The 15,188-nt window shown below is 49.4% G+C and overlaps 1 protein-coding gene across 2 annotated transcripts in view; it reads left to right on the top strand.

Annotated features, from left to right (window-relative positions):
- Fancc (FA complementation group C) overlaps window positions 1-8,632 on the top strand; it is a 129,535-nt gene extending 120,903 nt beyond the window's left edge. Inside the window, exons 14-16 of one of the 2 annotated variants that reach the window (XR_004769440.1) lie at window positions 2,441-2,626; window positions 3,410-6,211; window positions 7,962-8,091. Coding sequence is in view for 1 of the 2 variants with exons in the window: in XM_027409661.2 (XP_027265462.1) it covers window positions 2,441-2,626; window positions 7,962-8,099 (324 nt within the window). In the remaining variant the exon portion in view is untranslated. Of the gene's footprint in view, window positions 1-2,440; window positions 2,627-3,409; window positions 6,212-7,961 lie in introns of both variants that reach the window. The other variant, XM_027409661.2, reaches the window with a different exon arrangement.
- The last annotated feature ends 6,556 nt before the right edge of the window (window positions 8,633-15,188 follow it).

Genomic DNA, 15,188 nt, shown 5'->3' with positions numbered 1-15,188 from the left:
GATTTTTCACATACACATTGTGTCACACATGCCACCCATACAAATATATATATATATATATATATATATATGTATATATATATATATATATATAATCACATTGAACTGATTAAGGGCAATCCTAGTTCATAGCTTTCATCTTATTTTTAGTAGCAACAAGTAAGGTGTATGAAGCACTTGTCATTTCAAAAGCCCTTTCATTTGTATTTTGTATCTGATTTCCTGTAAACTAAATTGGTAGGTATGTGTTAATCCATACAGATCACAGATACCAATAGAAACTGACTTTTGAAATTCAGAATAGCGTCCTGTAAGATTTAATTTGTAGGGGCCAGTAAGTACAGTGAGTAAAGCCATTAGCTGCCAAGCCTGACAACCTGAGTCTGATCCTGGGACACACCATGGAAGGCAAGAACTAACTCCCAAAATCATCTCTGACCTCCATGCACGTGCTGTGTACGTGGGTTGCACACACAAATATAAATGTTTGACTTTTCAAAATGGATTTAATTTCTAGAAAGTTCTGCATTGGCATCCATTTCTATGAGCTAACTTGGATCCACAGGTTATTTTTCTTTCTTTAAAAGTATGTTTCGGTCTTAACTTGGGATGATCAGACACCTGAATAAAAGCAGGCTACTCCATTCAGAGTAGTCTGCATTGTCGTTGGTCTTTACTCCTTAGCTGGTCACTCAGAGGCAGCCACCGCCTCGTCTTAGAAGCCAGAGCTTCCAAGACCGATGCCTTGGTGCTGATGTACACCATACTCCGGGAAGGCATGGAGACATTTCGTGTAGCTGGGTTTGTGCCTTTGCCTTAACTTAAACACAGTAAGTCACGGTCAGTCACTTAGCTGCAGGTGCTGTGCTGACAGTCCTCTGGTGGCCATCCTTGAGGTAAGGAACGTAGGGTAAAGAGCATACCTGTCCTGCCTGGGGAACACCTCTGCCAGCTGTGTTCATCTGCTTTGGCTAACTGAATTGGATCATGAATTTTTTTTTTTTAAGAGTGTATTTTATGTACCTTTGGCTTGGTCGGAGCCTCAAACCCTTGAGACAATGTCTTCTCACTTGTAAAAATCCTTCTGGAAAGGCAGAGATTCACCCAAAGCTGCTTGCACACAAAGCAGAGTTCATAACTGCAGGAGCTTGCATAAGCTGCTCCTGTGTGAGTGGAGCCGGATCCCAGCCACAGACAAGCAGGCCACCATGTCCCATTGCTAGACAGTGCTTAGGCATGCAGCTGGTCACGGTAGCCCGTGCAAGTGTGAGAGAGGAGCAATAAGAGTTAGTCCCTCAGCGTGAAGCACAGGATCGCCCATCAGCCCCTTCAGAGGGTGCGTGGTGGATGGTTTTATCATTCTTTACTCTTCGTGTTTTCCATCGGGAGCAAAGGAAGTTTTTATAAGAAGAAAAAAAAGGTTTCTCTCTTACTTTCAAAGAGCACACGTCTGCCTTATAGAAGCTTCTAGACATAGAAGGCATGTTAGAGAAAGCCAGTGTGAGCAAAACAGGCCCGAGCATAGGGAGAGGTGATGATTTGCCTTCAGGGGCCTTCACCAGCTGAGGTGGTGGCCATCCTGGGAACACTGCGCCTCTCAGCAGAAGAGCACTATGGTGCCTTTCTCACAGTCACCCTTGTGGTCAGAAGCACTCACACAACACTCCTAGTGTGCGGCTGTCCATGACAGATGGCTCTGAATGGAGCCTAAACTTGCAGGCGAGAAGCAGCTCTCAGAGACCCACGAAATCAGCGTGGGAATTCTCAGAACAGGCTGGAGAGCCTTTCGGCAGGATACACCATGTGCTGCATTTGCCTCTGCTGCCCCAGGCTTCTGCCTTGCTCGGTGAGCCACAGGAGTCTCAGCATGAAATAAATATTTTTTATGCAAAAACAACCCACAGATTTAGAACAGTTACTGTTGTTATTTGGATTCCACAGACTTGTGACCTCTGCTTGAGTTGTGAGCATGTACGAACAACTGTCCCAGTGTCTGCAACAAAACAAACGAGCTTGTGTGTGTGTGGCCTGTGCTTCCCTCAGCCAGCCCAGGCAAGGGCAGCCCCTGTATTCTTACCAGCACCGCCCAGTGGGCCTGTGGCTCTAGCTGATTGTGGCTTATAGTGAGGGGTCGTGTTCAAGGGGCCTTTTGTTTTCTCCCACAATAAGAAAATTCTGACCACATTCTGCTGAGGACTTGCCTTCACTTGCTTTCATATAAAAAAAGGTCAGGTCTTGGCACAGTGCCCTGGCTGCTTGGTGGGCAAGACGAAAGAAAGCTAAGAAATTCCCATTAAACCCATTTGGGTTTATGTAGAGCTATGTTTATCAGCTGAGCTTTGGTGCCTGGCTCTTCCTCTCCCTGGGCATCAAAGCATCAGACAAGTCCTAGGGTCACTTGCCTCCCTAGGGTCTCACCTTCTCAACTTGTGTCACCCAGGTGGAGCTGAAGGCATTGCTTAGCCATCTGCTGATGCTGCTCCGAGGTGAGCGTCTGTCAGCTGTCGATGTGCAGAAAGCAGCCCCCAGAGCACCCATATGCGGGCAGCTGGTCAGGCGCCTTCTTCTTAGCCTCTTGCTCTGGACCCCGGAAGGCCATCCGATTGCCAGGGAAGCTGTCACCCATGTAAGTTGTTCTTTTTCCAACCTATACTTCATATTTACACTCCAAGTTAAAGGTAGATTACCTCCTTGAGGGTCCTGGCCTTCGAGAGCATAGGCCCAGGATGCTGCCCCAGGGTATGGAGGTCAGTAGGGCCCCAGCTGGCACAGGCCCCAAACCCTCTTTGCTGTACAAGAGGTACGTGAAGGGCAAGATAGTCTCTCACCTTGCAAGCACATGTCCTGCTGCCACTCCCCACCCCGCAGTTAGAGCTGGGTGTCCTGCTTCTTAGTCACTGCCTCCCTCGTCTTGGGAAGAAGAGTCCAGCCGACATTCACTATAACGGGTCAAAGAATCGGTTAATTATATATTAGTTTTCCTGCTGCTGTGGCAAAGTATCTGAAAAACAACTAAAAGGCAGCTGTCACACATTTCGCTTTTGTGTGGCTTTGTGGCGCTGGGCCTGCGGTCAGGCAGACAGGTCACTGGTGTGGCTTTGTGGTGCTGGGCCTGTGGTCAGGCAGACAGGTCACTGGTGTGGCTTTGTGGTGCTGGGCCTGTGGTCAGGCAGACAGGTCACTGTGTCAAGAATGGATGACAGTGGCATAAGACCTCGAAGTAATGATTTGACTATGACACCAGAAACAATGAAAGGGAAAGATAGATAAATTGAGTACATGAAAGTTTAAAACTTGTGCACCAAAGGGTGATACCAGAGTACAGGGACGATGCCCAGAGTGAGAGGAGGTCAGGGTCGGGATGCATCTGGCAAGAGCTGTGTATTGAGAGTACGTATGGAATTCTTAGGGCCCACAACAAAGGAGGGTGAAGGAATTGGACATCTTCCTTCTCCAAGGAAGATGTGTGGCTGCTCAGAGGCACCCGGGAGACGCATGCCCGTGGCACGGCTGTCACCATACACACCTCAGAGGCACCCGGGAGATGCATGCCCGTGGCACGGCTGTCACCATACACACCTCAGAGGCACCCGGGAGACGCATGCCCATGGCACGGCTGTCACCATACATACCTCAGAGGCACCCGGGAGACGCATGCCCGTGGCACGGCTGTCACCATACACACCTCAGAGGCACCCGGGAGATGCATGCCCATGGCACTGCAGTTACCACACTTCAGAGGCACCGGGAAGATACATGCCCATGGCATGGCTGTCACCACACACTCCTAGACAGCTGGTTACTGCAGAACATGTGAGGCAGTCCTGAGAATCAGAGTGGCATTTTCAGGTGTTTCCAGTAGGGAATGCCACTGCTCAAAAGAAAGTCTAACTGTGGGGCATGGTGGCCCTGCCCCCAGGTCTTTCCCCAAAGAACTGATAGTAGAGGCTTAAACAGGTATCCGTGTAACAGAATTTTCAGCTGTTGACAGCAGCAAGAAGGAATGCGTGACTGGATAAACATAGGTGCCTGTGCAGACATACCATGGAGTAAGTACCCTTTGGCCATGGGAAGGAAGGCATTTCTGCCACCTGTGACACTGATGGACCCCGAAGGCTTTGTGCTATGTGAAATCAGCCAGTTGGAAGGAAACTCTTAGAGGAGTCCACCTATCTGAGTCTGCTTCACAGGTATGGGGAGTTGGTGTTTAACCTGTGCAGACTGTCTGGAGATGGGTGGTGATGGTCGTACAACATTGTGAATGCAGGAGTGCAGGCCTGGAATCCCAGCATGTGAGAGGCAGAAGCCGGAGGATCATCCTCAGCCACACAGTGAGCTGGAGGCCAGCCTGAGCTACACGAGATACTGTCTCAAAAGAAACCAAAAAGGTGAAACACATTGCTGACTACAGGAGTTTTATTTTCAGGTTTTTTTTTGAATTATTAACATATTGTGACATACACAGCTTGATGAAGTTTTATACACAAAATAAAAAAAAAGAACTCATGCAGCCAGCAACCCAATCAAGAAAGGGCTTTTCCTTGTCCACTTGGGTCTCAGTCTGAATGTGAACACTAGAAGAGTCCAGGAGGTAGCTGCCTCCCTGCCAAAGCCCTCTGCCCATCTGACAGCAGCCACCTGTGTCAGTGCAGAGGCTAACCCTCTCCTGCCCTGGGGCACCTCAAGGCCCAGCACAATAATTCACTCAGAAATCTACGGAGTATGATCCTAAAACACATGCCTCAAGAGCATGCAAAGCAGAATGTGGCGCTGAGGAACAGAGGCTGTCACCAAGCTGGATGCTGCCTCATCATACTTCACCTAGCATGTTCCGCATGCGGCATCTTGGACAAAAGGTCCAGTATCGCAGCCACAAGTAGATCTTGACTCCGTGATTCCACTTGAAAGTTTCCCAGCTACACCTGAAGTGTTCTGCATAGAGTTCAAGGCAATGCTGTGTTAATCAGATTGACTGGGAATCACTTCACAGTGTGGACAGCAGAATTATCACCAGGAAACAAACGGCAGCACGTAGTCCACTTGAGACAGGAGAACTCCATATGGCCTGCAGTCACCAGCCAACTTCCCTGGCAGGCCTGTTGCAGTAGCTCCGTCAGCTTCCGGGGGCGGGAAGACAGGCTAGCATGTACACCTCATGTCACGTGGTGAGAGGGACTCTTTGTGTGGTCTCTTGGATTTCTTCTCTTATTGATATGATAAAACACCCAGAGGAAAGCAACTGGGGAGGCTCTTTACTCTGGCTCACAGTCCATCATGATGGGGACGTCACAGCAGCAGGAGCTTGAGGTGGCAGGTCACACTGCATCCTTATGCAAAAGCAGAACTCCACCAATGTCTATACTCGCCTAAGTTAACCGCTTTATTCAGTCTAGGACCCCAGCTCGTGCAATGGCACCACTCAGGTTTACAATGGGCCTTTCCCACTTGATTAAACTTAATGTATACAACTGGTCACTGGCGGCTTAAATCCCACTTACCATCAGCTGCCACACACAAAACAGCAAAACGATAGTCCAGGTCTCATCAGAGGAAAAACATGAGACACAACCCAGGTTAGGGACATTGCACAGAACTTCTGGTCCTCTTCAAGGTAGTCGGAAGGAGACTCTGAGGAACCTTCACAATCAAGAGTGAGAGGAGCAGGATGGTGGACTGTGCTGTGCCCTGGATGAGATTCTGGAGAGCGCAGGACAGAGAAGACTTGGAAGTCAGAAGGAAGTGTGGGCCTCACTGAGTGACAGGGACACAGCATGGACAGATGGCTGGGACTTTTCCAACTGTGCTACCTCTGTAGTGACGCCAACTCTGCTGCTGTTGACAGTAGGGGCTTCTGAACTATGGAAGTGTGAGTCTGACCTCTTTGTAAATGCTCACTACATCTGTGGACAGAGTCAGCCTGCTGCTGGGACATGTCTTCCAGGGCCACATGGTCCCCGCTCTTTCTCAGTTGTCACCCTCACCTACTACAGTGGCTTAGGTCCTGCCTAAGATGTGAGGAAAGGACCCCAGCAAAACCTCCTGAAGACAGCAGCTCTCCATATTCAAGACAGGTCGCATTGCTCACTCATGCCAAGACTTCTGAGAGGGGAAGTCCTGCACTGTACAGCACACACCCACTAATGGGGCCTGTCCCAGCCACTCACTAACTGTGCTAATCTACACCTGGCATTGCAGCATCACAGAAACCCAGGTTAGTTCAGCTGCCTAAAGTACAGTGAAAGCCATACACGAGTTCCTCCAAGTGCTCCATCCCGGAGTCCAGCGGGCTGCCAGAAACTGCCTTTACAGGAGGCTTGGCCCCAGGCTTTAGATAGCTGGGCTTCTGACCCCCACCCCAGTCAATGGCAGGAGTTGTCTACCTACAGCATAGTCCTGTGCAAAAGGACACTTCTGTAAGAACAGTGTGGGTGTCACCACCTGAGGACCCTGGCCTTAGAGCAGAAGTCATATAAACTCAAGAGAGCTGATATAGAGCCATCTTCAGGCATGTTGTGTGCCTTTGGCCTCAGCAGCTAGCTTTGGAGAGCTGGGCTAGAGCCAGCATGCTGGGAACTAGAGCAGGCAGTAGCCCACGTCCTTCAGACTGCCTTCACCCTTAGCACACTGTCCATACAGCACAGCTCCCTCCAACTCCAGCCTGGGGGGTTGGCTCCTGCTTCTCTCAGGGGCTTCCCTTTCTGGCTTTGGCCTTCTGAGTTGCCAGAGACCTCAGTAGCCATCTGCTCTGCCCCAGGCTGCCACATGCTTGCCTTCTGGCTGGTGCTAGGATGGGTGCGCTTACAGCACCAGTTTGTGCTCTGAGCCTTCTCCACCCTGCCTGCCCTCATTGCGGTTTTGTGACCTCCTCTTGTCTTCCAGTGCATTTCCCTCCTCCATCAGTCTGAAATGGAGAGATTGGCTCTAAGGTTGCAGCACTGACTGTGGGGCATGTTCCTGTGTGACTCCATGTGTGGGAAAGGTGTGAGGTTAGACTGCAGTCACTACCTGCCTGAGTGGGAGGCATTCTGTGCCCACACACAGTGTAGACATACATTACATCTTTAAGGCATCTAGGGATTGATACCCCAGGAAGGACAGAGGCTGCTTCTAACTAAGGTCACTGCAGCACCAAACATTGGTGACTTTTGAGTCACAACCTGGCAGTGACAGGTCAGATTCCCAGAACCCAGGCCATCTAGAGCTGTTACCTCAGCAACATGGCCAAGGTATATAGATGTTGAGACTGCAGCTTTCCCTAGCTGTGCTTCCCTTTACTGGTGGAGGAAGGTTGGGCTATGGGCCAGTGAAGGCTCAAAGCCACAATGTGAGGGCAAACCTAGGGTGGTTCTTCACCCTGGAGAAAGATTGACGAGAGGAAGCTGAGCTGGAGCTAAACCTGAAAGCTCTGTATGCCTGACACACAACAAACGTGTCTCCCTCCACACTCAGGGCTCCTAATGTTGCTGCACCTAAAAGGAATCCTAGTTAACATCCTGCACAGATCACGTCTGAGAGTGTCTACTGAATCCTGGGTAAAGGCGGCACTAACGTCAACAAGCAAGAGTACCTCAAGGCCTTTAAAGTTAAAGTACCACTCGCCGTGCCTGCTGCTCTGCTGGTGGGTGGCCCAGGAGACTTGTACGGAAGCAGGTGGCCTTTTCTGGTTCTCAGGGCAAGCCTCTGAAAGGAATTCAAGTGATAGATGCTGTCTGCCCCTCACAGCACACAATCCCAGTGTGCTGGGAAGTCTGGCCGCCTCCACAGCGCTTGTCTGAGGGCCTGGAGAGCCTGGGACCACTTTGGTCCCAGTGGGGATCTTGGTCATCAGGAAGTGGTCCCGCTGTATGGGTGGGACCCCTGGGAACAGACATGCTTTGATAATCACCTTGTGAACAAGGCAGAAGTGAACCACACTTCCCCTGCAGGCTCATGCTCATCTTTCCTTTCCTTCCTCATTGCAGATGGCCCACACGGATGCTGTAACCCATGAGATTGTTGGCTTTCTTGACCAGACTTTGTACAGATTGGATCATCTTTGTGTCGAAGCCTCAAGAAAACTGGCGAGAGAGCTCCTTCAGGAGCTTGGAGCTCAGGTCTAGCAGGCAGCACATAAAGTGTGAGCCACGTGTATGGGGTGCTGTCTGGTGGGCCCAGAGCAAGTGAGAATGGCTGAACACATTGATGCCTTGGCCCAGTTCAGTGACGTGTGGCACCTCCTTCCGATGCACTCTGTACCAGTTGGCCAAGGAGGTCCATCAGTATTGTGTAGGGCAAGGCCCAGATCACCTGTTAGGTTCCAGTCTTGGGTGAACTCTCTCGTCCACACAGCCTTGGATGATGACGGCTAGCTCGGGAGGATTTACTGATTCCCTTTACCCTGCCTACCCTGATGAAGCTGCCAGTGATGAGGGAGACATGTGCCCCGCAGGGGATGAGGCTGCACCACACAAATGAGTGCTTGCCTTCTTTGATCCTCAGTGCGGAAATGCTACCATGCATCCATCATAGCCAAGGGAATACAGGTGACCAGAGAAGGGTCAGTACTTCCCCTCCCGCAAGCCCCGAGAACACGCCAAAATAAATAAATAAATAAATAAATAAATAAATAAATAAATAAATAAATAAAACTGTGCTTCTTGGATGCCCTATGTCTAGTAAGACAGAGGAGCTGGGAACTGAAAATCAATGTCTCTCTTCTGCACTTGCTGTATGTAACAGGAACGCTGGGCGTGTCTGTTCTGTTTCCTAGCAAGAACATACATAAGCAGGCACTGCGTGAGCAGAGAAGCCACCAAGCTGCAGTCCTATAGACTTGCTACAGGAACCCTTGCCCCATATGCAGGTCAGCTTTATTGCTCAGAACATCCCACCTGGGAAGAGAGGACAGGATGGCTATAGTCATGGTCCCATGAGGCTCCGTGGCATACAGTGAAAGGCCCTGGCTTTTCTCTTGCATCTGTGCATCCAGGGAAAATGCTGACCAGCATGTGCTTGCTCAGTCTGTCTTCTACTCACCCTGCTGCTGGGCCCACTACATTGCCAAGCTGTTCCCAGGAGGGGTGGGGTGGACTTCTTACTTTTTTCATTCTAAATAAAATGTACTTAATTTTATATTCAGTTATTTCCCAAAGAGAAGAAACTTTCCCTCTCCTACCTATGGTAGCCTCAGGTCTTACAAACCTTAGGCCTGCTTGGAAAAGACTAGTTAATGGCTTTTATCTTCAGGGCAAGCTGGGGTTCTATCACCAAAGAAGGAAGAATAACTGGAAGGCAGATAGAGGTGTGTGTACTCAGAGTTGTGTTCATGTTTTCCTGTAAGCCAAGCTTGATTGTAACCACACTTGCTGATACAGTTACTGAGTTACTTTCCATTCTCAATGGGAAGAGAGCACAGCACACACTCGTGTTCCTCAGCAGTGAGGAAAGATGGAATCATGTCCATTCTGCTCCTCCATGACTCAGTCTACCCAGGCAGGACCAGGCTGGGTGAACTGTGCCAAGCATTGTGAGTCAGCTTCTGGGTGCTCAGTCATCTGACATGGCATTCCCTGACATCTGGCCACCGACTAGGAGTCTCATCAGAGCTCTGGGAAGCCAGCTCTTTGTAATGGTGTTTAGCTGCTCAACCACATTCACGTAAAGGTCTGATGTCCAGGGATAGAGGCCAGGTCTACAGGGGCCTGAGGAAGGGCAGCTGGAACAAGTCGCATGACATAGGCACAGAGATGCTGAGTGGTTGGTAAGGTATCTTCTAGTGCCAAGGAATCCAGAACAGCTGTAGTCAGAGGAACATGAGAAACGGAGAGTGCGTGCTCTCCCTCTTTCTTTCCCACCAGTACATGGCACTGCTCCTAGCTGGATAGTGAATTTTAACATGAAGTCTTTATGAATCACCTCAAAGCCGTTTCACAGCCCCCAATCCAATGTTAAGACAAAACAGGCTTCTAAAAGCCAGATACCAAGCAAGATGAACCCTCCTTATGAGCCATGCTCCTCTAACCCTTTTGGGCACACACCTCATACACCCCGCATATGGGTAGGGTGTGTGTGCTGTGATACTGAAAGCATTGTTCCTGTCTGTAGAAATGGCAGTCTGTCTGTCTGGTGGTCCACACAGCATGAAGTCTACAGGGCTCTGCTAGGACTCTTGTTTGCAAAAAGGGAACCTGGGTGCGTGGGTGTGGGTGTCCCTGTCCCTACCAACCTACACTGTCAGGCAGCTCCAGCTCTGGCCCTTTGCAGGTGGCTCTGGCAAGGACAAGGAGCTTGTTCCTGCTCCTTTCAGACAGCTCCTGCCTCCACGCTTGTGACAGGTCCTGAGCTGACACTGCAGCTGTGGCCTAGAATACAGAAAGGATCTACAGCAGGGGACGCCCCCCTGGCTATCCCAGACCCAGGAAACAGCCCAACAGCACAGAAGGATGGGCAGAGGGAATGTTGGCAAGAATTCCTTCTCAAATGAGGTATAACCAGCATTGTGGATTGCTGTTTTTTTGCCATAGGGCTGTGTTGGAAGCACCCCTGCCTGCAATGATGTGAACCAATATGTCCAGACATTCCTGGTAGAGGACCACAGCTATGAGCAGGTGGCTCACCCTGAAATGTCCTACAGAAATCAGATCCAGCAGAAGCTAGTAGAATTACACAGCCTGAGTCCAAAAACTCATGTGGAAGAATGAACTTCCAAGAAGGGCCAGGAAGGTTCTGGGAGCAAGGTATGAGGGAAATGAAATATTCCACATACTGCCCTGAATCCACACGCCCCACTCACAGAAGGCTGGTTTCTGGTGAGCAAGTAAGTGAATGGGCTAAACACTGAGGATGAGGGAACTGCCTCTGCCAAGGTTGCCAGTGTCCTCCTGTGGCTCCTACCGCCAGCCGGTTCTCAAGCTTCACGCCTTGACCCATAAGTTGGTTGCAGCAGCTCAGCATATACTGGGCCAGCATCTTCCCAAAGCTGGTGACACACGGGGCCTTCTGCTTACTCACCATGGTTCCTATCATCTATCCCTGCCCTGCCTATTGCTCATGTCCTCATGATATGTTCATATCTGCAGACAGCCACCTCATGCCCTGGACTAGACCTGAGCGTCTCTACTTCTGGCACACACTCCATAGTTCTAGCCCCAAGGCCACCATTCTGTCTTGCATTGTCCTGTGTTCCCCACAGGGAATCTGATTGCATCTGCCTCTTGTCACCCACTGCCATGGTGTACACACCCTCATCTCCTGTACATCTGGGATTCAGCACACTGCAGAGGCCCGTCAGCCAGCAGCCAGGAGGTTCTGGGGCTTCCATTGGCGTCGGTGGTGCACGCCTTTAATCCCGGCACTCGGGAGGCAGAGGCAGAGGATCTCTGTGAGTTTGAGACCAGCCTGGTCTACAAGAGCTAGTTCCAGGACAACCTCCAAAGTCACAGAGAAACCCTGTCTTGAAAAACCAAAAAAAAAAAAAAGAAAAGAAAAGAAAAGAAAGAAAGCAAAAGAAAGAAAGAAAGCAGGCCAGCGTCTTCCCCCGCCCAACCCACCCAGGTCAGCACTCACTAGATGCCTTACCCTCCAGGGAAGGCCCTAGGCATTTTGCTGTGAGGTGACTGGAGATGGTGATGCATTCCTGAAAAGGGTAAAAATAAGCAGTAAATTATTTCCTGGATCTGGTATCTGGTAGCTTTCCAAACAGCACTGGGATAAAAACACGAGCAGCAGAAGCAACCTCAGGGAGGAAGGGTGTCCTGGGCTCACAGTTCAGAGGGACTTGTCCATCATCACTGCAGGTTAGGAATGCTGGCTAGGACAGCTTTCGGTTGTGGTGGGAGCCATGCCTCCCTCCATCCCAAAGGTTCCAGCAGCTGGGGATCAGGTTGTTCAAATAGATTAGCATGTAGGGGACAGTTCCCATTCAGGCAGGACTGCTCAGAGTCTGCAGTTTTCTGGACTTTTTCTTAGAACTTGTGGTACATGGACTGGTCTAAAGGCTTTTGCACAAACCCTGTCTATAGTATATTGCCTGTCCTTTTGCCGGGGGCTCCAGGTTAAAAGCTCTAAGGGTCTTCTTTCCAGTTGTGTGAGAGGAAGGGAAAAGGAAAGGAGGCAGAGAATAGCCCTGGGCTTCAGCCATATCATTTACAGACCTACAAGCAACCCTTGTGGTCTCTCTCTCAGCTGTGTCTGAGCCAGGAAGGTGGAAGGGTATCCTCTCTACAGATGACCAAAAAAATAAAAAGCACAGAAACCTGATAAAACTGGCTGTTCATGTAAACAATAAACTGGAAAAACACATGCCATGCAGGACCAAAAATCTCTAGTCTGGTGAAGTGGTCCCAGCAGTCCAGAGGCAGAGACAGGTAGACTTCTGAGTTCGAGGTCAGCCTGATCTATAGTTAGTTCCAGGACAGCCAGAACTACATAAACAGTGTCTCAAACAAACAAACAAACAAATCACTTCTCTAAATTTGAAACCTTTTAGACAAATCAGTAAGAAATGGACACTAAACCAAGAGATTCTGGGAAAGCACAAAACACAGGATCCAGTGGGGAAAATACAAATGGATTTTAGAGACACTGAAAGGGGTACTTACCATAATGTTAAAAAATGCAAGCAAGTACAATTATATCTCCACAGTGTACTAGAAGTTTGCAGAAAGACTGTAGACAGGGAGTGCAGATAGATAGGCACTGCCTTTGTGGCCATGTGCTGAACTTTTGAGTGTATATCCAGATCCCAACTGTGGATACATACCCCAAAGAAGGTAAGGTGGACATTGAGGTGGTGTCTGTCCACCAACTGACGCCTGAGGTAATGAAGTGTGCTGCATACAGATGACAGAGCGTCAGTCAGCTTTACAAAAGGGATAGGACAGGGCTTTTAAGATGGCTCAGCAGGTAAAGGCACTATATGCCTGGCAACTTGATCACCACCCCAGAGCCCTCATAACGGTAGGAGAGACCCAAGACACTCAGTTGTCCCTGGATCTCACATGCAAACATGCATGATAATTATAAATACAAATTTTAACATTAAAAATGAAATTCTCACATACTACAGCATAGAAGATGTTGTGCTAAGCTAGAGCAGCCAGATATGCAAAAGGACACTGTAAAATTCACACGGCATCCCAAGAACAGAGAAGCTCATGGTTATAGTCTAATGGTGCCACCAAGGACTTGGGAGAGCAGGGGATGGGGTTAGGGTCTGATGGGTACAAAATATTCCACTGGGGATGAGAAGGTTCAGAATGCAGGTGGTGGTGGTCACACAGTGATGAGACACAGCACTCAAAATACCAGATCGGTAAATTCTATGCTGTGAGTGTCACACCACAGTAAACCACTAAAATCTAAATTACAGTCCTGTCCTCCTTGTAGTAACATACACCTGCTTTCCCATTTCCCATTCCCGGATTCTCATGGCAAGCATATCTGGAGTGCCCTCAGATGCCATTACCTGTGCATACCCAGAACAACCAGGGCTCTGTGGTGCAGCTAACCTTGGGGGAAAGCCCTAGATGAGTGAGGTAAGCAAAGAGGTCAGGAAGGAAAGGCTGTTACCAGGATTCCACATGAATTAAGTCATCCAGGTTAATGTGTGACTAAGAGATGAAGAAACAGCTGTTTCTGCCCAGTTGCAGAAGAGATGAGTGACTGAAGAGAGGATGCTGATGACAGTGTGTACAGGAACCAAATGTGTCTATATTGCATGAGAAAAATCCAACTGTACACAGTTGCCCTGTGTCCATGGATTCTTTGCCCAGTGAGTCAACCAACTGCAATGGAAAGTCTGAAAGAATGTGTTTGCTGACCCCACTCAAACTTCTTTTTCCTTTTCACTCCCTCGTAACGCAGCATAACAACTATCTCCAGTTCACATCATCTCACGCAAGTAGCCTGGAGATGGTTTAGGGAAGGCACGGCGATGCAGTCCAACATGGGAATCCAGGTGTGGTGGTTCATGTCTGTGGTCCCAACTCCAGAGAAGTGGAGACAGAAGGCTCTGAAAGCCAAGGTGACCTCAGCTACTCAGCAAGCCTAAGAAGGGTGTGCAGTGGCTGTGCATGACACCATCTTCTATACAGATGAGCCTCACAGACTTTGGAATTTGTCAAGGGCCCCCGAACCAACCCTTCAGGGCCACTACACCTCAGCTGCTATGAGGCAGGGTGTTTGCTGGACCACGGTGGGGATCTGTCTATTGGGGATAAACACAGGAATTAGTGTTATTACGGTCATTGGCTGAGGCAGAGAAAGCTGTTTGGTTTTCAAAGTTTAGGCTTCTGTGCAGGTTTGATCTACGGAGAAGGAAATGGGAGGAGGAGGAGGAGGAGTGAAGAAGGCTGTAGTCTCCTGTACATGAAGACAGCTTCTTGCTTGATTTAGGAGGGGTTTTACCCAACAGTGCCAAGTGAAACAGGCCAAACGCCATCTGTGACTTTAAAGGAGACATCTGCTTTCCCTGTGCCTCAGTCAGCATGGTGACACCTTTATTGCTTTTTCCCAGTACTTACAGCCCAGCATCTGAATAGAATTTTCTAGTTAAGTGCTCTCTGTAGCCGGAGCCATGTGCTCTGACATGCATCCTAAAGACTTGGGCACCATCTGCCAGGTGCCCAGGCTTTGCACAATCACCATCCTACTCCACAAAGTGCCCCCTCCCTCCAGGTGTGCTGACACCTCCATCTCTGCACCTGTCTTTTACTATTGATTTTTATAATTCAATATCAACCACTACCCAAAGCCTCCTCTGGTCTACCCCTGGGCAAACCTTACAGCTGTCTCCATCCTTTACAGGGCATACTGCTGACTCTCCAGAGACTTCAACACTCAAGTCCGAAGGCGAGGAAGGAGGTGAGGCTCTGTTAGCCCCAAGTGGCTTTGCTCCCTCCAGCCTTTCAAAGCCTGAAGTCCCACCCAGTTTAGAGGCTACACTTCCACAGGTTATTCCATCTGGACAGGAGGCAGCAGAGGAGGACCTACCGGAGTATAAAAGAACTTTCTGGGACTTGGGACTCTCAGTGATACAATTAGGGATGGTTGCAGCACATCATCCCCACTGCCACCCCATGGGCACAGCGGCAGCACACCAGATCCAAAAGGGGGCTTGAAGGAAATTATAGACAAGATGATGGCAAAGGTGGCTTAAAAAATCAGAAGCCACCAGGCAGTGGCAATGCACACCTTCAATCCCAGCAGAG

Source organism: Cricetulus griseus, chromosome 3, assembly GCF_003668045.3.
Source record: "Cricetulus griseus strain 17A/GY chromosome 3, alternate assembly CriGri-PICRH-1.0, whole genome shotgun sequence".
Classification (NCBI taxonomy): domain Eukaryota; kingdom Metazoa; phylum Chordata; class Mammalia; order Rodentia; family Cricetidae; genus Cricetulus; species Cricetulus griseus.
This window is presented reverse-complemented; position numbering and strand designations above follow the sequence as displayed.